The 24,426-nt window shown below is 48.9% G+C and overlaps 1 protein-coding gene across 1 annotated transcript; it reads left to right on the forward strand.

Moving 5' to 3' along the window:
• Window positions 1–3,959: 3,959 nt before the first annotated feature.
• On the forward strand, window positions 3,960–15,265 carry LOC129017114 (upstream-binding protein 1-like). Its single transcript, XM_063657048.1, has 9 exons — window positions 3,960–4,087; window positions 4,856–6,287; window positions 9,416–9,547; window positions 10,664–10,761; window positions 10,990–11,044; window positions 11,297–11,390; window positions 11,782–11,872; window positions 12,784–12,866; window positions 15,228–15,265. Exons 2-9 carry the CDS (start codon window positions 6,237–6,239, stop codon window positions 15,263–15,265), a joined length of 642 nt encoding a protein of 213 aa, XP_063513118.1. The 5' UTR covers window positions 3,960–4,087; window positions 4,856–6,236.
• The last annotated feature ends 9,161 nt before the right edge of the window (window positions 15,266–24,426 follow it).

The raw sequence follows: 24,426 nt of genomic DNA on the forward strand, positions 1-24,426 counted from the left end.
AGGCGTGGTGGATTACGCCTGTAATCCCAGCACTTTGGGAGGCCAAGGCGGGTGGATCACAAGTCAGGAGATCAAGACCATCCTGGCTAACACGGTGAAACCCTGTCTCTAGTAAAAATACAAAAAATTAGCTGGGCGTGGTGGCGGGTGCCTGTAGTCCCAGCTACTTGGGAGGCTGAGGCAGGAGAATGGCGTGAACCCGGGAGGTGGAGGTTGCAGTGAGCTGAGATCGCACCACTGCACTCCAGCCTGGGTGACAGAGTGAGACTCTGCCTCAAAAAAAAAAAAAAAAAAAAGAGCAAGGACTGTGACTCAGATGGCCTGGGTTCAAATGCTGGCTCTGTTCCCTCCTAGCTGTGTGACCCTGGGCTAGCTACCTAACCTCTCTGAATCTCAGTTTCCCCATCTATAGAATGGGGATCAATAATAGAGTAACAGAAAAAAAATAGTATCTACTATGTAAGAAAGTTTGAAAAGTAGTCTGAAGTCACACTGAGCACTGAAGAACAGCCTACTAAAGAAACAGACCTGGCCGGGCGCAGTGGCTCACACCTGTAATCCCAGCACTTTGGGAGACCGAGGCAGGCAGATCACCTGAGGTCAGGAGTTCGAGACCAGCCTGACCAACATGGTGAAACCCCGTCTCTACTGAAAATACAAAAATTAGCCAGGCGTGGTGGCAGGTGCCTATAATCCCAGGTACTGGGGAGGCTGAGGCAGGAGAATCACTTGAACCTGAGATCATGCCACTGCACTCCAGCCTGTGCAACAGAGCAAGACTCCATCTGAAAAAAAAAAAAAAAAAAAGAAAAGAAAAAAAGAAACAGGCCCTTGGCTGGGTATAGTGGCTCACACCTGTAATCCCAGCACCTGCACTTTGGGAGGCCAAAGTGCCTTAGGTGGATCACCTAAGGTCAGGAGTTCAAGACCAGCCTGACCAACATAGTGAAAACCTGTCTTTACTAAAAATACAAAAATTAGCTGGGCATGGTGGCCGGCGCCTGTAGTCCCAGCTACTCAGGAGGCTGAGGCGCGAGAATCATTTGTACCTAGAAGGTGGAGGGTGCAGTGAGCTGAGACTGCACCATTGCACTCTAGTCTGGGTAACAGAGTGAGACTCTGTCTCAAAAAAAAAAGAAAAAGAAACAGACCCGCTATACTTAGAAGTGTTATACAAATAAACCTATACCCTTAAGTGTTAAATAAATAAACCTTTGATGTACTAGGCCCTGGGGAAACGATGGAGAAAAGGGGAATATTTATTGAGGGCTCAATTATTGTCTTTACTTCTGGGGTAAAAGCTCTCATCATCCCCCTTATGCAGTTGCAACAAGAGGCTCAGAAAGGTTAAGTCACTTGCCCAAGGCCACACAGCTGGGCTTGAACTTTCAGAGTCCATCTCAAGAAACATGCTCTGGCTGGGCGCAGTGGCTCATGCCTGTAATCCCAGCACTTTGGGAGGCCAAGGAGGGCAGATCACCTGAGGTCAAGAGTTCGGGACCAGCCCAGCCAACATGGTGGAACGCTGTCTCTACTAAAAATACAAAAATTAGCTGGGCGTGGTCCACACGCCTGTAATCCCAGCTACTCGGGAGGCTGAGGCACAAGAATCGTTTGAACCCGGGAGGCGGAGGTTGCTGTGAGCTGAGAGCACGCCACTGCACTTCAGCCTGGGCAACAGAGTGGGACTTGGTCTCAAAAAAAAAAAAAAGGAAGAAAAGAAAATAACCTGCTCTTAACCCCAACACTAGTGCACGTCTCTTAGTCCCTGCCCTCTGGGAGCTTTCACTCTGGTGGGAAAAAAGACATTAGACAAAGTACGCAAACCTTCACTGTATGTTGGATAATTACCATGAAGGACCTTGGTAGAGCACTGCAAAGCCCAGAGACAGATGGGGAGAACGTGAGCGTCAGCTGGAGGGGCTGTGGGAAGGGCTAAGAAGCAGGCAGCAAGTCTGAAATGTGAGCAGAGAGTCTTCCCCAGGAGAGACTTAAGGTGGTGCTAGAGAGGACCTCAGGTGGAAAAGACTGAGGGTTTGAGCCAGCCCTACTCACGGTCCAACTCCAGAGGGCGCTGTTCAGGGCAGATGGTGCCCTGTAAACTGTACCCGGAGGTGCCAGGGACATTTAGCTGGGATGGGGACCCTTCATCTCACTTCTGGGGTGGAGACATTTGTGTGTACAGATGCACAGACCACACAGTGATTGCCATATGGTATTGTCAGCTGTGTGTGTGTGTGTGTATATGTGTGTGTGTGTGTGTGTCCTGTAAGTGAAAAACATCCTACGTGCTCCAATCTACTCCCTTCGTCATAATTTTGCCTGGAACTCAGGACTCAGCCCTTTTGACCACCCGCATGCGGGGAGCACGGTGTGCCTGAGCTCTGGATAGGTCAGGATTCTACCCACCCAGGTATCCTGAGAGACAACCTGGCATACGGTAGGCACTCAAGAATGGTTTGTTGAATGAACAAATGAATAGACAGCTTCCTCTCCCAGCCCATCCTTTCTTTGAGGGAGGGACAAACTTCACTCTCCAGTTCTCCAGGTTGGAAAGTTGCCTGGGAATAGGAAACAAAACAAAATGTTTTGGTTGGAGTAGAAAAAGGCCCCACCCCTGCTCAGACAGGCACGACTCCCCCCAGGCCAGCACCAAGCCACACAGGGACCCCTCCTACGCTCCTCTTCCCCTCTTCCTGGGATCCTGCTCTGCCCTCCCCAAGGTCTTGAGGGTGCCTCCCAGCCTGGAATCCAACTCAGGGTGTGGGGTAGGTCCTCACAGCCTTGGGGATAATGTATGGAGGGGACCTCAGGGCCTCTGGCTGCTTCTTTGGCCCCAGCGGCAGGAATGCCTCCATCCCCCCTGCTCCCCCATCCTCCCCACTTGGATTCCATCCAGCCTCCTGGGGGAAGAAAGCCCGTGGGACCAAGTACCAGGTGCCTGGAGATGCAGGTGGCAGAGCAGGGGACAGGAATCTCTTTGGCTCTGCCGTCCCCCAGGCAGGCCCCTCAGAATCGGGGAGCCTGTGTAGCTAGAGTCCCATGAGTCAGCCACATTTTAGTACCCCATCTCTGCTCTCTGCCCTAGTTCTGTTTATATCAAACACAGTAGTAGGAGGTGGGCAGGGGGCTGGGGCTGTCTGTGTACAGTGACAACAGGTGCCCAGTGTGGAGAAAGAGGCCTGCCCCCAGGCTGACTGTATTTGTCCATAAACATGGCCTGCTCCAAGCCCCAGGGCAAGGAAGGGGCAAAAGGACCAGCCCCACTGGAGCTCCTGGGCTGCTCTAATGGGAAGCCCTCCTGGGCACGCCTCCCTCTCCTGGAAGCGCCACCCCCTGGAGTGTTTCCACAACAAGCTGGGCTGTGTTCTGTAAACTCCAGTCCCCTAGCTAGGTAGCCCCCAGCTAAAGGACAGGTGTCCTGCCACCAGTGCACATGTGCGTGTGTGTGTGTGTGTGTGTGTGTGTGTGTGTGTGTGGTCAGGCAGAGGAGGGAGGGAGGGCAGTGGGTATCAGAGGCCCTTTTGCAGGTCCCTGTGAGGCTGTGTCTGCCTGTCCTGTCCCCTAGAGTGGACAGGCTTCTCCCGTGGAGTCAGGGGAGGGGCCGATCCCAGGGGTCTCCAGGACTCTGTGTGGCTTATGGATCTGGGGCCAATCTTGAAACCTGAGGGTGCCCCTCATTGCCCCTGGGCCTCTTGGGGACCAGTAGAGGACTGGACATCCATCCTTGTGACTTTGTTTTGCTGTACCCTCCCCTTCAAGTTAATGATTGCTGGGGAGCCCTCAGGACCCAGATCTTGATTCCCCCCAACCTGGGCTGCCCCCACAGGTCCGGAATGTGCTAGAGCCCTGGGTGCTCAGCCAATAAGAGGCCCAGGCCCCGCCCCACCCTTTTGCGGGTGTGCTTCTGTGTATAAAGTTGGAGGCCCCAGGTGAGGGGCCCAGTGGGTGCAGCCCAACCCCATGCTGAGCTGTTTCACAGCCGGCCCTGTCCCCTCTCCAAGATGCAGTTTTGGCACAACCAGCCGGAGCATCTATGGCCCAGTCCTGGGGATCTATACCCCGGGCCCCTCAGCAGCCTGCTCAGGTAAGGGCTGGATCCCCCGGGTCCCCGGGAAGGTGCTGGTCTGAAGTTGGGATGGACCTCATCCATTTCAAGCTGAGGGGAGTGGGGCTCCCATTCCTGGGCTTCTCTGGAGATGGGGAAGTGGTCAAATGTACCTGGAGTTCAATGTGTCCTGGGACATCTCAAAAACACCCTGATCCCACTTAGGACATTTTTGTTGGGAATTTACTCAGTATCAGGCAAATTTTGAGGTTGCAAAGACAAGTAATTGATGGCAGCTGTTGAGTAGAACAGCCACAAATCTGAGATCAGCACCTTCAGGGAGGCCTCATGGAGGCCCGAGGAGCTGAATGGGGGTCCCTTCGGACCTGGCTGCAGCTTGGGGACCTGCTACAGGAAACTGTGGGTTCCCCAGAGGGAAGGTCTGGCATAGAGAGTCAAAGACCTTTAGAAAAGGGGATGGACAGGGCAGAAAGCTGGCAGAGCCCTCTTCTCCCTGGCAGGGAGCCCCTGCCCTTGCCCTACTTGAAGCAGGAGGAGCTGCCCAACATCCCTGGCACGTAGCCGCCCTGCCCCATGTTCCAGTACATGCTCTGTGCAGCCACCTCGCCAGCCGTGAAGCAGCAGGAGGAGACCCTCACCTACCTGAACCAGGGTATGCTAGGCCTGGGAGAGGGGAGGAGCTAGTGGGCAGTGAGCTCCGGAAGCTGGGCCCAGGGTGAGCTGGAGGTAGTAGGTGCCACTCTGCCCCTCAGAATGGGGCTCACGCATCCCCTTAATCCCTCCCAGGCCAGTCCTATGAGGTCCGGATGCTCTGCAGCTCCAAGCCGTGTGATGCCACCCAGTGCCCCCAGCTGCTGAAGATGGGTACACTCCTCCCCAGAAATGGCAAAGGCTGGGTATGACTGTTTCTCTGGGCAAGAAGCCAATGTCATCACAGTGATGTCATCGTCACGGAGAACCCTTTCACGTCCGTCATTTAATTGGACCCTCACAACAGCTCAGTGGTGGGCAAGAATTGAAGAAACAGGCACAGAGAAGTTAAGTGTTTCCTCAAGGACACAGAGCCAGCAAGTAGCAGAACTGAGATTTAGAAACACATTTACACAGTGTAGGCTGGCCACAGTGTCTCACGCCTGTAATCCCAGCACTTTGGGAGGCTGAGGCAGGCGCATCACCTGAGGTCATGAGTTCAAGACCAGCCATGGTGAAACCCCGTCTCTACTAAAAATACAAAAATTACCTGGGCATGGTGGTGCACACCTGTAATCCCAGGTACTCGGGAGGCTGAGGCATGAGAATGGCTTGAACCCAGGAAGCAGAGGGTGCAGTGAGCAAAGATCGCACCACTACACTCCAGTCTGAGCAACAGAGCAGAATCTGTCTCAAAAAATAATAATAATAAAAATAATAAAATTGGAAATATATTTACACAGTGTTATTCACACACATGACCTTTTCTCAAAAAATTACCTATTTAGCCCCCATTCTATGCCAGAAAGTGTTCCGTGAGCTAGGGATTCATCAGTAATGAGACAGATGTGGTTCCCTTCCTCAGGAGGCTTGCGTTCTACTAAGACAAACAAGTAATTACACATATTCTGTGAAATGACCAACAGTGACATGTTGCAAAGAAATGGGTGGCATGCCTAGGGTGGGAAGGCATTAACTCCCCCTTTTTACAGATGAGGAAACTGAGGCTCAGGGTCTTTAGATTACTTCTCTGGTTCACAGTTGTGAGTGGCAGATGGGCATTTGAACACAGATTGGTGATTCTAAGTCCTAATGCCTCCTGGGGTAGGAAGGGAGGTGTGGGAAGGGCAGCCTACACAGGTGTGAAGACTGGGTCCTCAACGCCGGCGTCCTCTGACTGTGCGCCACGCCCTCCTGTGGCTGCAGAGTGTGGTGCAGGTGGTGTTCCATGACCCGCACCTGCAGTATACAGAGCAGCAGCAGCTGGCTGGGTGGAGGTGGAGCCGGGCCCAGGGACCGCATACTGGACATCGATGAGTGGGGAAAGGCCGGGGGCCCTTTGAGCCTGAGCTCTGGCTCAGGAGTCCTTGTGGACTGGGAGGGCTGAGCCTGGCTCCCTGCTTGCCACCCTGTGCGTGCAGATGTGCCACTGTCCGTGGGAGTGATAGAACCTCAAGTGCTGCTCTCACAACTCAACATGGTGGAGTTTCACTGGGACTCAACCAAGAGGACATCTCTCTTCCTGCAGGTGAGCCTGAAGCTGGGCCTGGGAAAAGGCTGGAGGTCAGATGGGGGTGACAACCGTGTAGGTGGAAAAGGAAGGTGAGTTTGGGCAGGGGTGAGGGGAAAATAAGAATGACTCTCGGCCAGGTGCGAAAAAAAAGGATATATATTTTTTTCTTTTCTTTTTTTTTTTTTTTTTTGAGATGGAGTTTCACTCTTGTTGCCCAGGCTGAAGCGCAATGGCGTGATATCGGCTCACCGCAACCTCCACCTCCCAGGTTCAAGCAATTCTCCTACCTCAGCCTCCTGAGTAGATGGGATTACAGGCATGCGCCACCATGCCCGGCTAATGTTGTATTTTTAGTAGAGACGGGGTTTCTCCATGTTGGTCAGGCTGGTCTTGAACTCTCAACCTCAGGTGATCCACCCACCTCAGCCTCCCAAAGTGGTGAGATTACAAGCGTGACCCACCGTGCCTGCCTTACCACTTCTTAGCATGGACCTTACCCAGGTCCTGTAGCCTCTGTGAGCCTTAGTTTCCTCATTCTAAAGTTGGACTCTTTCACTGTTTTTCATGGGATTATGGGCAGGCTACTGTGAGTACTGGGTGTGAAGAGAAGAAGATGCTGCTTAAGCTTAGAATCCTGGTGCCAGGCCAAACACAGAGGCTGCAGGCTGCTCGGGGTGGCAGGCCTGAAAGGCTTCCCGGAATGGATTGGCAGATTTAGTAAATAAAATATAGGATGCTCAAATTTGAATTTTACTTTATTTTTATTTATATTTATTTATTTAATTTTATTTATTTATTTATTTATTTTTGAGACAGAGTCGCCCAGGCTGGAGTGCAATGGCGTGGTCTGGGCTCACTGCAACCTCTGCCTCCCAGGTTCAGGTGATTCTCCTGTCTCAGCCTCCTGAGTAGCTGGGATTACAGCACAGGCCACCATGCCCAGATAATTTTTGTATTTTTAGTAGAGACAGGGTTTCACCACGTTAGCCAGGTTGGTCTCAAACTCCTGACCTCAGGTGATTCTCCTGCCTCGGCCTCCCAAAGTTCTGGGATTACAGGCATGAGCCACTGTGCCCCATTGTATTTATTTATTTTGAAACAGAGTGTTGCTTTGTTGCCCAGGCTGGAGTACAGTGTGGTGTGATCCCAACTCACTGCAACCTCTTTCTCCCAGTTTCAAGCGATTCTCCTGCCTCAGCCTCCCAAGTAGCTGGGATTACAAGAGCGTGCCACCATACCCAGCTAATTTTTGTATTTTAGTAGAGATATGGGGGTCTTATCATGTTGGCCAGGCTGGTCTTGAACTCCTGACCTCAAGAGAACTGCCCGCCTCAGCCTCCCAAAGTGCTGGGATTACAGGCGTGAGCCACTGCGCCCAGCATTATTATTTTAAATTATTATTTTTTATATAGAAAGGGTCTCACTCTGTCACCTAGACTGGAGTGCAGTGATGCAATCATAGCTCACTGCAGCCTGGAACTCCTGGGTATAGGCAATCCTCCTGCCTCAGCCTCCCGAGTAACTGGGACTATAGGCATGTGCCACCAGGCCCAGTTAATTCTTAAATTTTGTTGTAGAGGTGAGGTCTCACTCTGTTGCCCAGGCTGGCCTCAAACTCCCGGCCCAAAGCGATCCTCTTGCCTCTGTCTCCTGCTGTGTGCTGGGATTATAGGTGTGAGCCACCACGCCAGCCAAATTTAAATTTTAAATGTTTTTTAAAACAAAGTCTCTTGAACCCAGGAGGCAGAGCTTGCAGTGAGCCAAGATTGCACCACTGTACTCCAGCCTGGGCGACAGAGGAAGATTCCATCTCAAAAAAAAAAAAAAAGAATTTTTTTTAGTATAAGTATATTCCATGCAATAGTTGAGATACATTTACACTAAAAATTATTTGTTGTTTATCTGAGATTCAAACTTTACTAGGCATCCTGTATTTTATCTGGCCGCTCTACTACCCTTGAAGGGGATGTCTTGGCTCAGATGTGAGTAGGGGAGCTTTCTGCGTAGAGGCCTCTGGGGAAAACTCTGCAGGTGTGTTGGGGTCCTGATTAGGAAGGCAGGGTGGGTCAGTGGGTTCACTGACAGATGAGAAAGAGCAGCCGTGTAGCAATACTTGACTTGACTCTTTAAGGTGATCCAATACCAGGGTTAGGAACTTTGCTTCTGGTCTCATAACCATGGGGAGCCATTGAAGGATTTTGACCAAGGGAAAGAACGTAGTAAAGTGATGCTTTAAGAATGGAAACTTGGGGCCGGGCGCGGTGGCTCACGCCTGTAATCCCAGCACTTTGGGAGGCCAAGGCGGGTGGATCATGACACGAGGTCAGGAGATCAAGACCATCCTGGCTAACACGGTGAAACCCCGTCTCTACTAAAAATACAAAAAATTAGTCGGGCGTAGTGATGGGCGCCTGTAGTCCCAGCTACTCGGGAGGCTGAGGCTGGAGAATGGTGTGAACTTGGGAGGCGGAGCTTGCAGTGAACCAGTCTGACCAACATGGAGAAACCCCGTCTCTACTAAAAATACAAAATTAGCTGGGTGTGGTGGCGCATGCCTGTAATCCCAGCTACTCGGGAGGCTGAGGCAGGAGAATTGCTTGAACCCGGGAGGTGGAGGTTGCTGTGAGCCGAGATCACGCCATTGCACTCCAGCCTGGGCAACAAAAAAAAAAAAAAAGAAAAAAGAATGGAAGCTTGGCCGGGAACTATGGTTCATGACAGTAATCCCAGCACTTTGGGAGGCCAAGGCGGGGGGATCACTTGAGGTTATGAGTTCGAGACCAGCCTGGCCAACATGATGAAACCCCCATCTCTACTAAAAATACAAAAATTAGCTGGGCATGGTGGCACGCGCCGGTAGTCCCAGCTCTTCCGGAGGCTGAGGCAAGAGAATCGCTTGAACCTGAGAGGCAGAGGTTGCAGTGAGCCAAGATCACACCATTGCACTCCAGCCTGGGTGACAGAGCAAGACCCCGTCTCAAAAAATAAATAAAAATAGAATGGACACTGGTTGGGGATGGAAAGTTGCTATAGTAGTATGTGGCTGACAGGTGGCAGGTGGGTAACTGGTTTTGGGTAGACTCCCTTGCATGTGGATGGATCTGGAGTCGCCCTGTTTTCTCTTTGTTTCTTCTCCATCTCAGTTCACACCTTGGAAGAAAGGTAGAGAGAAAGGCATCCCTTTCCGCCTCCAGATCGACACCTTCAGGCCCAGTGACAAGGGGCTGCCGCTAGACCACGTGCACTCGGCTGGCTGCCTCATCAAGGTGTTTAAGGTACAGGCAGCAATGGGGCCCATTTTCCTCCCTCTCAGGGCTGTCACCTGGCCTCGCCGGCTGTGTGGGTTCTGGCCCCACGTTGCTGTGGATCCTCAGCCTGCTGTGCCCCATCTCTTGGACTGTTTCCTTTTCTGTACACAGAGGGATGGGGCTTGGTCTCTGTCTCACAGCCAATCCAACAGCCACTGAAGAGAGGTGGGCAGGTAAAGTAAGAGCCTTTGGGCCGGGCGTGGTGGCTCACGCCTGTAATCCCAGCACTTTGGGAGGCTGAGGTAGGCGGATCACAAGGTCAAGAGGTCGAGACAAGCCTGGCCAACAGGGTGAAACCCCGTCTCTACTAAAAATACAAAAATTAGCCGGGCGTGGTGGCACGAGCCTGTAGTCCCAGCTACTCAGGAGGCTGAGGCAGGAGAATCGCTTGAACCCAGGAGGTGGAGGTTGCGGTGAGCTGAGATCGTGCCACTGCACTCCAACCTGCACAACAGAGTGAGACTGCAGCTCAAAAAAAAAAAAGAAAGAAAAGAAAGGAGCCTGAGGCTTTCCTCATCATCCTCCTGCAGCCCAAAGAAGCGGAAACTGAAAATGGACCGCAAGAAGATGGAGAAACAGCCCCTGCATGAGAGGGACAAGTATCAGACCACCTGCGAGAGCACTGTCTTCTTGGAAGTGCGTGTGTTGGGGCGAGAGCAGGAGGGGAGAGTTGGAGAAAAGATCCTCACAGTGCAGATGGGGAAATGGAGGCCTCCAGGGCTCTGACTGCTGCAAGCCCATCACAGCCCCCCCAGGGACTCCACCACTTCCTGCAAAGGACACTCTCTGCTCTGTCTGTGGTTGTTGAAGCTTCCAGGAGCTGACGCCCTCCAGGCTGCCTGTCCTACCTGGGCCATCGCCACCTCCTTCCTTGTGTGCTCCCTCTGCCTGGCCCCCTCCTCCTACTGCTGCTCCTCCTGGCCAGCTCCTCCAAGGCCCTTCCTCACTGCCCCAGGCCCGCCGGCTGGTTAATTTCTTCCTTCCTGTGGAAACCCAGTCCACTTGTCAGGCCCCTGGTCAGCTCTTAATATACAGGTGGAGAGAAGGGAGCAATGACCAGCATTGCTGTGTGTTTGCCTGCAGTGTTCGCCATGGCCGGAGTCCCCTGCAAGGCCCCGGCCACCTCTCAGCTCTCTGGTTCTGACCTCTCCCCACTCCTGCAGGCTCTTGTCCCCAGAAAGGTGAGGCAGGATGAGCACTTCCGGTCAGCCCTTTGGGGTGCGAATGAAGAAAAGAGCTCCCAGCCCAGGCATGGAGCAAAGGGCAGGGCTGAGGATTGGTGGGGAATGTGTGGGGTGAGGACAGGAGCAAGCTCTGTGTCCCAGGGCAGGCCTGGAGGAAGGGTGTTGGTGGAGGGAGACTGGCTGCAATGCTCCGCAGAGTTCTTGAACCTTTGCTCCTCCTCATAGGCGCTGTTCCTCACCGCCATTCACTCTGGACACCTTGGGGTGTAGCCCAGTTAAGGTGAGCCTTCCCCTTCCCACTCCCCCCAGTCCCAAAGCCTTCTCCGCAGCTTCATCTCAAGCTCCAGAATGGAGTGGCCCTGCCCCCTGGTGGCCAGATGTGATATGGCCATAGATTGTAACTTACCTGATAGGACTGGGCAGGAAGAGCCTCCCTTCTCAGACTTGGGACTTCCCAAGGGAGGGGCTGTTTCCCTTTCTTGTTCTGTCCCTGGGTCCTGTTATTACCTGGACCATCCATTTTATACCTCAGGATCTGAACCATAAAGCCCCCATCTCAGAGACACAGCAATGGTTGCATCGGCACCGGTTCTCCAGCTACTGCCGGATGCTGGCCAACTTCACTGGTGAGGCTAGTGTCTGGCAGGAGCCAGACCTGTAGGGGACTGAGAGTGGGTGGGACACACAGGCAGGAAGCCTGTCTCTGTCTTGGCTTGTTGTGGGCCCTTCAACTAACCTTTATTGGGGACTAAGAGTTGCCCAGCATTGTGCTAGGCTCTCGTCTCACGAATTATCCCATATAATTTATACACTATCCCTTGAGGACAGTGCCCAGAGAGGTTAAATAACTTGCCAAGGACACACAGCTAACAAGTGGCAGAACTGGCATTTAAATCCAAGTCTGACTCCCATGTCTGAGCACACTAGGGCTATTTGTAGACTAATAGACTGTGTCCCTTACTTCCCACCCTTGATCCCGGGCCTCTTTCCTCAGTCTGGCCCTGTCTGACTCTACAGGTCCGGATCTGCTGAAGCTTACATGCCAGGACCTTATCCAAATCTGCGGGGCTGCTGATGGGATCTGCTTTTTCAATACTCTTAGAGCCAGGTGCTGGGCACTGCCAACCAGGGTCCCCTTCCCACTGTAGTAGCCCTTACTAACTTAGCTAGCAGGTATGTTTCATACAATTTTTTTTTTTAATATGGAGTTTCACTCTTGTTGCCCAGGCTGGAATGCAATGGTGCGATCTTGGCTCACTGCAACCTCTGCCTCGGGTTCAAGTGATTATCCTGCCTCAGCCTCCCGAGTAGCTGGGATTACAGGCGTCTGCCACCATGCCTGGCCAATTTTTTTTTTTTTTGAGACAGAGTCTTTTGCCCAGGCCGGACTGCAGTGGCGCTATCTCAGCTCACTGTAAGCTCCGCCTCTTGGGTTCATGCCATTCTCCCGCCTCAGCCTCCCGAGTAGCTGGGACTACAGGCGCCCGCCACCATTCCTGGCTAATTTTTTGTATTTTTAGTAGAGACGGGGTTTTACCACGTTTGTCAGGCTGGTCTTGAACTCCTGACCTCAGGTGATCCACCTGCCTTGGCCTCCCAAAGTGCTGGGATTACAGGAGTGAGCCACTGCGCCCGGCTCATACAATGTTTAAGCCAGAAGTCACCTTAAAGACCACTTAGTCCCACTCCCTCTTTTTACAGAAGAAACTCAGGCCCAAGAAGGACAGTGACCAGTCTGAGGTCACAACCCAAGGCTGGCAGGCTCCTGTGACCTCCTCCTTCTGTGGCCATCCCCCTGCCTCATTCCATTTCTGGGGATAGAGATGTCTGTGGGGTTTTTTTCCTCCCCATTTTTTCTCCCCCTAGTATCCAGCATTCATTAAATACCTAAGAACTGCTTAGTGACCTCCCTCCCTCGAGACCTGGGAGGAGGCTGGGATCTCTCCTAGGACGGGGGCTAGAAGTGGGAGCTGTTAGTTCAGGTATAAGACTAATACACAGACTGTTTTCCTGGCCCAGGCCCATCTGTCACCAACTGACTTTGTATGTGGCTCAGGAGACCTCTAGGCAAGGGAACGAGGTTCCTAAGAACCCTGACTCAGGTGAGGTTCTGGCCTCTCTCTCCAGAAGATAGGAAATTTGTAGCCACATGAAACCTCTCCCTAGGAGAGGAATGGTGATACCCCAGTATCACCATTCCTGGGACCCAGGATGCCCTTCTTGGCATTTCCCTACCTTCCATGACCAGATTAGTCCCTCTCCTTCCAGAATGTCTCCTTGGGTTTATTCTACCATGTTCTACTCCTCCACCCCACCTGATCGTCACTCCATTAGCATATGGGATTACAATATCATCTTGTTATGTACTTGGGTCCCAGTCATTAATATGTGGGTGTCCTATGTCTTTAAACTGGGGGTTCCCCTCAGACACCTCCCAAAAGATGAGGGATGAGAGATGAAGTAGACTTTTTTCCTTTTTTTGTTTTTTGAGACGGAGTCTCACTCTGTTGCCCAGGCTGGAGTGCAGTGGCGCGATCTCAGCTCACTGCAACTTCTGCCACCCAGGTTCAAGAGATTCTCCTGCCTCAGCCTCCCAAGTAGTTGGGATTACAGGCGCCAGCCACCATGCCCAGCTAATTTTTGTAGTTTTTAGTAGAGATGGGGTTTCACCATCTTGGCCAGGCTGGTCTTGAACTCCTGACCTCGTGATCCACCCCCCCCCCCCTCGGCCTCCCAAAGTGCTGGGATTACAGGCGTGAGCCACCACACCCAGCCAGCTTTTCCTTCTGTACTTCTCCCCCCACCCCATGGCCATCTTCCTGGCACCCCTGGTTTCCTGTGGGCACGTCTCTGGACTCCCTTCCCCTGCTGACCCCTGCCTCTGTGTTGCCCATGCACCAAGACTTTTATCAAGAGATGTCTCTGGATGAAATCAGTGCTGTAGAGCTGATGGGGAAACTGGCTGAGCTCCTGGCCATCCCAGCCAATCAGATCCATCACCTTTTCCACCAGGGCCCTGGGGGCATCTTCATTCTCCTCAGTGACCAGATAAAAGGCAGCCATTTCTTGTCGCAAGTCCTCACGGAGGCCTTGCTAACACTTCTGCCTCAGATTAAGCTTTCTTTTCCATGGCATGGCTTGTTCTCTTTGGCTCTAGTAACAAAATTGCCTTTGTGCCCACTTCACTCTTACAGGTGGTCCAGAATTTTAAGGACAAATCATACTTTGTGGCTGTGGTGAAAAAAGGGATTTTAGAGGCAGAGGAGTGTGCCCCGCTGGCCCTATAAAGGGTGATAAGAGTGTGCTGAGCATATATTCTGTCTCCTAAATGAGACTAAAAGGCTCTTTGAGGGCCAGGCGTGGTGGCTCATGCCTGTAATCCCAGCACTTTGGGAGGCTGAGGCAGGGGGATCACTTGAGGACAGGAGTTCAAAACCAGCCTGGCCAACATGGCAAAACCCCATCTCTACAAAAAATACAAAAAACTACCCAGGTGTGCTGGCACGTGCCCATGGTCCCAGCTACTTGGGAGGCTGAGGCAGGAGAATCCCTTGAACCCAGGAGGCAGAGGTTGCAGTGAGCCGAGATTGCCCCACTGCACTCCAGCCTGGGTGACAGAGCGAGTCTGTCTCAAACGTCTCAAAAAAAAAAAAAAAAGCCTCTTTGAAGGGGATTAAGGGGATGTGTCCCAGTTAACTAGCAAACATCTGTGAATGCCAGCTTTGTGTCAAGGGGAGAGCGATTTGTATAGCTAAAAGACATTTATTGCTTAGGAAAAACATGACTGAATAAATGCATCCTCATTAAATAAAAAATGTTCGTTTCTGTTGTCAGGGAGTTTATTAGAGGGAAAGGTAAGACCCCCACTTTTCTCCACCTGCCCCCAGCATGATACAAGGCAGAAGGGTAGGTGCTTGCTGGACATCATCTGGCATAGGGCACCTCTGACTAGTCTGCTTGGCATCTGGTTATTCAGATGTTTGCTTTCCACCCCTCCACATGCCAGAGCTGGTCAGCTTGGCATAGGTACACAAGGGGGTAGGAAGAGGTAGATGTGAAGTCGGGTTTTAAGACGCGTGTGGCCGGGCGTGGTGGCTCACACCTGTAACCCCAGCACTTTGGGAGGCCAAGGCGGGCAGATCACGAGGTCAGGAGTTCAAGACCAGCCTGGCCAACATGGTGAAACCCCGTCTCTATTAAAAATACAAAAATTAACCGGGCGTGGTGGCGGGCACTTGTAATCCCAGCTCCTCAGGAGGCTGAGGCAGGAGAATCGCTGGAACCCGGGAGGTGGAGGTTGCAGTGAACAGAGATCGTGCTACTGCACTCCAGCCTGGGCGACGAGTGAAACTTCGCCTCAAAAGAAACAAAAAAAAAAACACTCGGGTGTGCCAGATGCATTGTAGGCTGCTTGGAGGGTGAGGACCTGACTGGTCCCACTGGCGCCTTTTTACTGCTTTCAGTGCAGAATCCAGATGGCTACTACTTGGTTCTGACCTAGGCCTGGGGAACTCCACTGCTCAAGAGACTGATAGCTTCTCCACCAGAAGCCTTGTTGAAACACTTGGCTGACTCAACAGGCTCCAGGTGAGCCAAAGTATCTTGCATCTCACCCCTAGGGAGGAGGCAAGTAGCTTCCAGCTTCACTTTTCTTTCTGGTCAGCAGCAATGGCTGTTGAAGTCTTCCTTACCCGTTCATTCTTCTGAGCTGGCCTAGTTTATGAGGCAAAAAAAAACACCTGGCAATGTGGAAAGAACTTTTGCCATGAGCAGTGTTGGCTGGTGATCACTGAGAGTGTTAATTCATTTAAAAATTTTACTCACGCCCTTTTTAAAAGTTAATTTTTAAAAGGTATATACACTTAATGTGTTGTCCAATGTGTTGAACATTTAATGTGGTGTTCAGTTTTCTTGGCTTTATTGTCCCCAAGGGGAAATGTCTTCTGCTTAAACTATAAACTAGGGCAAAGGATAGGGTCTGGAACAAGGGAATAAATAAATCCAGCTGGATCTTTTTTTCACAATTAGTTTGGGCAAAACTAATTACTAAAGCCGCCAGAAGACCATTCAATATTCAAATCACTGTACCTACTAAAAAACTCAGTTCTAAGAGATTTAGGAAATACTATAGCTATTCTCTAGAGTTGAGGCTATGGGGCTATCTTTTAGAAAAAAAAAAATTAGACATATTGTTTCCTTAGTTTTAAGAGATGAGGTCTCTGTTGTCCAGACTGGTCTTGAACTCTTGGTGTCAAGTGATCCTTCCATCTAAACTCTCAGTAGCTGGGATTATAGGTGTGCACAACTGTGCTTGACTTTTTTTTTTTTTTTACCTTAAATTTTATTAATCTTTCCCTAAAGTCATAAATGTAATTTTTTTTTTTTTTTTTTTGAGATGGAGTCTTGCTCTGACGCCCAGAGGTAGAGTGCAATGGTGCAATCAATCTGGGCTCACTGCAACCTCCACCTCTCGGATTCAGGCAATTCTCCTGCCTCAGCTTCCCACATAGCTGGGATTACATGCTTGCACCACCACGCCCAACTAATTTTTGCATTTTTTGTAGAGATGAGTTTCACCATGTTGGCCAGGTTGGTTTCAAACTCCTGAAGTCGTGATCCGCCTGCCTCGGCCTCCCAAAGTGCTGGGGTTACAGGCGTGAGCCACTGCGCCTGGCCTACTTTTTTTTTTTAATTTATAAAGAAAAGAGGCTCTTTTTTGGCTGGGCGCGGTGGCTCACGCCTGTAGTTCCAGCACTTTGGGAGGCCGAGGTGGGCGGATCACCAGTGTTCGGGAGTTTAAGATCAGCCTAGCTAACATGGTGAAACCCTGTCTCTACTAAATATACAAAATTAGCTGGGCATGGTGGTGTGTGCCTGTAATCCCAGCTATTCGAGAGGCTGAGGCAGGAGGATCTCTTGAACCCGGGAGGTGGAGGTGGCAGTGAGCTGGGATCGGTCTCAAAAAAAAAGGGTTTGACTCACAGTTTTGCTTTTCACTTTTAGGTCAGTAACCAACTGAAATTGATTTCTGTGTATCTTGCAGGTAGGAATCTAGTTCTCTTTTTCCATACAGAAAACCGCTTTTTTTTTTTTTTTTTTTTTTTTGAGATGGAGTTTTGCTCTTTTGCCCAGGCTGGGGTGAAGTGGTGAGGTGGCGCGATCTCGGTTACTGCACCAGGCCCAGAAAACCACTTTTATATTAAACAGTAAACGCTTTCTTAAAAGATAAATGGTATCAGGTCTTATCTTAACTGTTTTTTTCCATTCTCCCTCCCTTAAAGTTTTATTACGAAAATGTTCAAATATATAGAAAAGTATATTTGATGATTTCCATATGCACAAAGTGGAAGACAAGTCATTTTTAAGAGAGACAAATGCCCTCTTAAAAATTCTTGCATAAGCCCGGGCTTGGTGGCTCACGCCTGTCATCTCAGCACTTTGGGAGGCTGAGTCAGGCAGATTACTCAAGGTCAGGAGTCAAGACCACCTGGCCAACATGGTGAAACCCCATCCTCTACTAAAAATACAAAAAAACCGTAGCCGGGCCGGGCATGGTGGCTCACGCCTGTAATCCCAGCACTTTGGGAGGCCGAGGCGGGCAGATCACGAGGTCAGGAGATCGAGACCATCCTGGCTAACACGGTGAAACCCCGTCTCTACTAAAAATACAAAAATGAGCTGGTCGTGGTGGTGGGCACCTGTAATCCCAGCTACTTGGGAAGCTGAGGCAGGAGAATGGCTTGAACCCGGGAGGCAGAGGTTGCAGTGAGCCAAGATCACGCCACTGCACTCCAGCCTGGTGACAGAGCAAGACTGTCTAGAAAAAAAAAAAAAACATAGCTGGGCCTGGTGGCACACGCCTGTAATCCCAGCTACTCGGGAGGCTGAGGCAGGAGAATTGGTTGAACCCAGGAGGAGGGGGTTACAGTGAGCTGAGATTGCGCCACTGCACTCCAGCCTGGGCCACAAGAGAGAGATTCCATCTCAAAAACAACAAAACAAAACAAAAAAACCTTGCAAAATTATTTGCTGATAATTTACCTAAGGCATTATTTACTAATCATCTTTGATGAGGCTTGAACCAGGTAGCCTCTGCTAGGGAGGGTGGGAAGGAAGGCTCTGAGGTGATAACCAATGGATGGAGTAAAGGGAAGTCTGTTTAATATTTACTTCAAAGTTAATATGGACAACTGAGCAGACACTGCTTGCATCCCTGGAAGGGACTGTGTTGGGACTTATCTAGATCAGGTCTTTATGTAGAATGAATAGATGTAAAGTGTGGCCTTTGATACCACAGGGCTCCCCAAGGGTGCTTCATGGCAAGGTAGATACAGATTTAAATTTAGTTTGCTGAGTTGGCTGTACTGCTCATCTCTACCAAAACAATAGGGACCCTGTTGCATTTATGTTTGTGTATCTCTAAGCCCTAGAGGCCTCTAGCACAAGACTAGGTATTGAAATATTAGTTGAGATAAAGGGAATAAAAGCAGCCAACACATGAGTGTTTACTATGTACCATTATCTCATTTAATCTTTACAACTCTATAAAGTAGATACTGTTATCCCCATCTTACCAATGGAGAACTGAGAAAGGGGGGTTAATTGGCTGAGGTCATACAGGATAAATGGTATAGGTTTGACCTCAGGCAATCTGACTTTTGAGCTTGTGTGTTTAACCATTACACTACTCCATCTTCACTCCTTCATAGTCAAGGTAAGGGCAATGAATGCTCTACAGAGAAGGGACTTGACTTGAATTTTATCCATCAAATTAACTAAGGCAACTCATTTACATTATGTCTTCCATGTTTCTTGAGGACAAGTGAAGCTCAGGGTATTAAATAATGGCTGTTAAAAAAGTATTAAACGGAGGTTATTAAATGAGTAAATGAGTATTAAAGAAAGGCTATTAAAAGAGTATTAAAAAATGTAAGGATGCCAAAAAGAAGTCCCTTCATTCAGCCTCACGAGTAGTTCTAGGGTTCAAGGAAGTTAAGAATCACTGCTCCAAGTCAGGCTATTTCCACAGGAAAATGAAAAGTCTTCACAGCTTACTTTCTTTAATTACATCATAAAACAAAATTAGAACATACAGGAAACAATAATAGTTACATAACAATTTACTTTATATATTTATATATAAAATTTTTTTTTTTTTTTTTTTTTTTTTTTTAGTCCAAAGATTTTTAAAGCAAAAGGAATCCTCTACTGCCACCTTGGATTTTATTTATTTTAAATAATCCCCCTCCCCCCATCCTCAAGCGCCAAAAGTACTGGGTGGAAACAGTCACTTGGAGAGTTAATGGAACCTGGTGCTAAGTCACCCCATAGGCAACTGTGTCGGCTCCAGAGATTGGCTAAGCATTTGGAGCAGGCCTGGTGGAGAAACAAGCAAGCAGCAGCTCTCACACACTGCAGCACTCCAGGGTAGGCCCTACAGCTTGGGAAGGAGGGGATCAGACCCTTCCGGTCAACCACCTCTGCATTTTACCCCCTCAGGGGAGTGAGTGGGGGTGCAGGGTGCAGGGATGAAACAGAGCCTGGTTTGAAGATAAAAATGTCTCCAACAGCACCATTTACCCATCCATCTCTGTCCCTGAGCAGAGTCTGACAGGCATGGGTAGTCCTCACAGTTCTCTGAGCTCTGCACAGGCCACATTATTCGGATCTGTGCTCTCAGGGTCACTGGAAGGTGGGCAAAGGTGAGCAGAGCAGCTGAGAAGTGCACACGGCAGGTTACCTGGAAACAATTCCTGGGAGAAAAAAGGAGGAGGCCAGAGTAGGAAGCATCTGAAGGCCAAGTCATAAAACAGGAATGGAGAAAAACAAAATTAAGAAATGCAAAATTAAGAAGGCCGCTCTCCTCTTACAGTCACCCTTTGGAGTGGGTAGTCACAGATACTCAGGGCTCCAAGAGCCACACCATGGTGAGAAAGGACATGGGTAGCTTCTGAGGAGCACGGTCTCGTGGATCTTGTATATGTGCCAACAGGCTGTAAGAGTTAGAAGTTAGTGTGTAATTTGGAAGTAGGGTGAGGAGGGGAGTGAGAAGAAATCAAAAGCTCATCCCTTCCTGCACTATTAGAAATTAACAGTCATCAGAGAAGCACAGATAAATTATTCTTAAGGGCAGGAAAAAACTAATGTAAACCCAGGAAAGCAGCAGCAAAGGTTTCACTTATTAAAAATCTATTATATAGGAAAGAAAATTATTTGTCCACAGGGGAAAAAAGTAATTAATCAAATCATGCCAGTTAGAGACTTTTTCAAATTAAGATTTTCTAAGACCTTAGGTTTTCATTCTCTAGTGCCATAAAAAAGGAAAAGAAAAAAAAAAAAGAGTAGAATAATGACTTCAAGGGCTAAGAAGGTTCAGGCTAAGGTAAGAAACATATACGTGTGTGAGCAGCAATGTGGTACAGATCTGAATTAATGAGATAATGGCAAGAGAAACTTAGTGAAGCAAAGTTTTCTTTTCTTTTCTCTTTTTTGTGAGATGGAGTCTCGCTCTGTTGCCCAGGCTGGAGTGCAGTGGCGTGATCTCGGCTCACTGCAACATCTGCCTCCCGGGTTCAAGCGATTCTCTTGCCTCAGCCTCCCAAGTAGCTGGGATTTTGTATTTTCAGTAGAGATGGGGTTTCACCATGTTGGCCAGGCTGTTCTCAAACTCCTGACACTTTGGGATCCGCCTGCCTCGGCCTCCCAAAGTGCTGGGATTACAGGCGTGAGCCACCACGCCCGGCTGCAAAGTTTTCTTCTTCCAATTTAACAAAACAGACATCACTTCAAAGATGATCCTCGGTTCTTGGGGCATGACAGAAGAGAAAAGGTAAATATGTCTGGACACCTCTCTTCTCCCATCTCTTCCTAGGGTGAGGACTGTCATTTACTGCTCATTTCTCTAGTCCTAGTACCAAAACCACGCCCAGATGCAGCTGGGGTGCACTTGTGGTTCTTTCAGTGGTGCCAAAACCCATCTGTTTGACTGGTTCAGTGTGTAGAAAGTAGGGGCCCTCTTTGCCAGTAAAAAGGGGTAGAGTTCATCAGACAGGAAGGTAAATGTACCCATGTGTGACACAGCCATCACTATGTATTCAGGACAGATGCTGTACCTGAGGCGAAGTACCCCAATTCTAGAGCTAATTATCTGCTTTATTTGAAACTTGTCTATCATTTTACCATGCCGATTCTTCAAAATAAGACTATAAAACACAAAACAGAAAGGACTATTGATAGGATTTTGCTTGTTCATGGTTCTTCGTAAAAGAGCAATAAACCACCCTGGCTGAGGAAGCACTGAGACTCAACCTCTATAAACTGAACTTCACAAGCACTTATTTAAAAACAAGAGGCAGAGATGGAAGAAGCACATATGGACTTTCTCTTAACATCCCACAGGGGAGCTTGCCCTAATTCTTTTTCTCCTGAAAATTAACTCTCTTGGGCTCCAAAGATCAACTCAGCTTCACCTGAGAGGTTATGTACTGACCTTCCTAACGATCAAAGGCTTCAGAGACACTGAATTGATGCATCTAATAAAAACAGATACAACGGGCCGGGCGCGGTGGCTCACGCCTGTAATCCCAGCACTTTGGGAGGCCAAGGCGGGTGGATCATGAGGTCAGGAGATTGAGACCATCCTGGCTAACACGGTGAAACCCCGTCTCTACTAAAAATACAAAAAATTAGCCAGGCGTGGTGGCGGGAGCCTGTAGTCCCAGCTACTCGGGAGGCTGAGGCAGGAGAATGGCATGAACCTGGGAGGTGGAGCCTGCAGTGAGCCGAGATCACGACACTGCACTCCAGCCTGGGCGACAGAGCGAGACTCTCTCTCAAAAATAAATAAATAAATAAATACAACGGGTAGATGTAACTTGAGGGGGAAGCTGCAGAAGCCCATCATGCAAGAAACTCACTTGCCTCTTATGGTACTTTCAGGCAGGTAGAAGGTTTATCCTGGGCCAGGCACAGTGGCTCACACCTGTAATCCTAGCATGTTGGGAGGCTGAGGTGGGCAGATCACCTGAGGTTGGGAGTTCGAAACCAGCCTGACCAACATGGTAAAACCCCGTCTCTACTAAGAATACAAAATTAGCCGGGCGTGGTGGCGCAGGTTGTAATTCCAGCTACTCGGGAGGCTAAGGGAGGAGAATCGCTTGAACCCAAGAGGCGGAGGTTGCAGTGAGCCGAGATCTCACTATTGCACTCCAGCCTGGGCAACAAGGAAAAAAAAAAAAAAAAAAAAAGGTTTATCCCAAGTGAGAAGGCAAGGTTAGTAACCTATGTTCTTTGCTGGAGAATCAAAATGTCAAGTTAGGGCACTTGGATACAACCCAATTTTATTCCTAAACTACCTGGGCTAATTATACCCTACTGGTATGATTTTATACAGCTCTCTGTATCTTCCAATCTTACATTTAAAATTTATGATAGAAATTGGCCAGGCACGGTGGCTCACATCTGTAATCCCAGCACTTTGGGAGGCTGAGGCAGATGGACCACTCAAGGTCAGAAGTTCGAGACTAGCCTGGCCAACATGGCAAAACCCCAACTCTATGAAAAATACAAACATTAGCTAGGCGTGGTGGTGGGCACCTGTAATCCCAGCCTCTTGGGAGGCTGAGACAGAAGAATCACTTGAACCCGGGAGGCAGAGGTTGCAGTGAACTTAGATTGTGCCATGGCATTCCAACCTGGGTGACAGAGCGAGACTCCATCTCAAAAAAAAAAAAAAAAAAAAAAAAAGATAGAAATAAAGGCGAGGAAAGGCTGTGACTCCATTTTTCCCCATTATCCTTTTACTGCTTTAGAATTCTTTGGTACAACATCATTAGTGGGGACAGAGGTTCTGTCTCAAGAATTCCAACCAAACATCCTACATTTCTTCTCAAACAGGACTTGGCTAATTCACAGTGCCTGGGTTTGAGGTGGCTAAAGATTCTTGGATTGGCAGGCAGACAGAGAGGCAATCTTTTTGTAAAATGTTTCAGAGCTCAAACATGATTGAGAGAGTCTGTCAGCCAGGAGATACAACCAGGATAAAAGCCAACCCTTAAATCATATACATAAGGAGGAATACGGCAAAATAGAGCAATTTCCTTTAAACCCCTCCTCTCACTGGTAGCAACTGGCATGAGCCACCTGTGACTTTCAGCACAATAAACATAAAATGGCCAAGGGTCAACCATGATCCATGAGTGCTCTTCTCCCAACAACACAGTCACCTAAGGACATGCTGACTAAACAAGCAGGCAGGAAGCCACTCTCTTCTTTCCAGTGACACTCTCACACTTTCTAACAACTTCAAACCAAGACAGGTTTCATCACATATTTTGTTTAGACTCCCATGGCATTAGTGGGCTATCAAACTAGTAACAATGCATTTTTTTTTCTTTTCTTTTTTTTTTTTTTTGACAGTCTCACTCTGTCGCCCAGGCTGGAGTGCAGTGGCGCGATCTCAGCTCACCGCAACCTCCACCTCCCGGGTTCAAGCAATTCTCTGCCTCAGCCTCCTGAGTAGCTGGGATTACAGGCACCTGCCACCACACCCGGCTAATTTTTGTATTTTCAGTAGAGACAGCGTTTCACCATCTTGGCCACGCTGTTCTTGAACTCCTGACCTTGTGATCCACCCGCCGTGCCGGGCCATAACAATGCATTTTACAAGGCAATTAGAAGTAATAAAAGAATGTTGCTACTAAAACATTATGGCTATCTTGAATAACTCAAATAGTCTGGAAAGCCCAAAATGAAGCATCATAAATTTACTAGGTTTCCCTATAAAAATGTTTGATACAAGGGATATGTGAAACTTCTGACTTACATGTCTGCTAAATCAACTTAATGAATGTGGAAATCAGACTAGAAATTTGCAAAAGCTACTTAAGGAATACTTTTACCTTCAGTAAAGATAAGAGCAGAATAGGAGAAGAAAACATTTTTTACACAAAGCACAATATGCTTTCATATTCCAAATATTGGAAAAAGGGCTAAGGCCATACCCCTTTCTTCCTCATATCCAACAGTTTGCTTTTAAACTCAATTCAAATTCAGTATGCAAACACCAAAGGCCACCCAATGAAAAATGGCCTGAGCCACCTGACAGTTACTGAACTTAAGGCTGCCCATGACAGCCCCTGGAGTAGGAGAAGGATTCAAAAAGGAAGCTAGACTTGAGACATCTGAGAGTAAATCAGCAGCATTATTGAGGGTGAGATGGAGGCTTTAAATAGAGGGAAAGGATGGGTGTGGGAAGGAAATGGTGGAAATCAGTGCAAAAATAGGCTGGAGTCAGCTCAATGGGGCTGATGAAGAGGATGAAAAGACATTGATGCAGCAAATGATGATGGAAGATGTAAGGTATGAGATTAGGGGAAAAAACTGCTTAGAAAAGAGATGATTTGGATGCTCAAGAACTTTTTCCAGAGACACTACAGTAATTCCTCCTTGCCCTCCTGTAGGTTTATGGCAGTAGCTTTGAGGGAACCTTCTAACTTATCCCCAAACCTCTTCTCTCTGTTCACTCTGTTTTTTTTCATTATAAAAGGCATATTTTGGAGTGGCTATGAGGTTAGACAAACAGACCAATTAGCTTTTCCTGTAAAGAATTTTTCCTATATTAAGCCTTACTGAATTTTCAAAAGTATCCCAGATGTTGAGAGA

The sequence above is a fragment of the Pongo pygmaeus genome, chromosome 19, assembly GCF_028885625.2.
Source record: "Pongo pygmaeus isolate AG05252 chromosome 19, NHGRI_mPonPyg2-v2.0_pri, whole genome shotgun sequence".
Lineage (NCBI taxonomy): Eukaryota > Metazoa > Chordata > Mammalia > Primates > Hominidae > Pongo > Pongo pygmaeus.

Excerpts from the sequence above, each read along its gene's own strand:
- LOC129017114 (XM_063657048.1), top strand. The coding sequence starts at position 6,237 with ATGGTGGAGTTTCACTGGGACTCAACCAAGAGGACATCTCTCTTCCTG. Across the intron at positions 9,548-10,663 it reads GCCTCATCAAGGTGTTTAAG|TGTTCGCCATGGCCGGAGTC; the intron begins GTACAGGCAGCA and ends GTTTGCCTGCAG. Across the intron at positions 12,867-15,227 it reads TCCTAAGAACCCTGACTCAG|TGCAGAATCCAGATGGCTAC; the intron begins GTGAGGTTCTGG and ends TACTGCTTTCAG.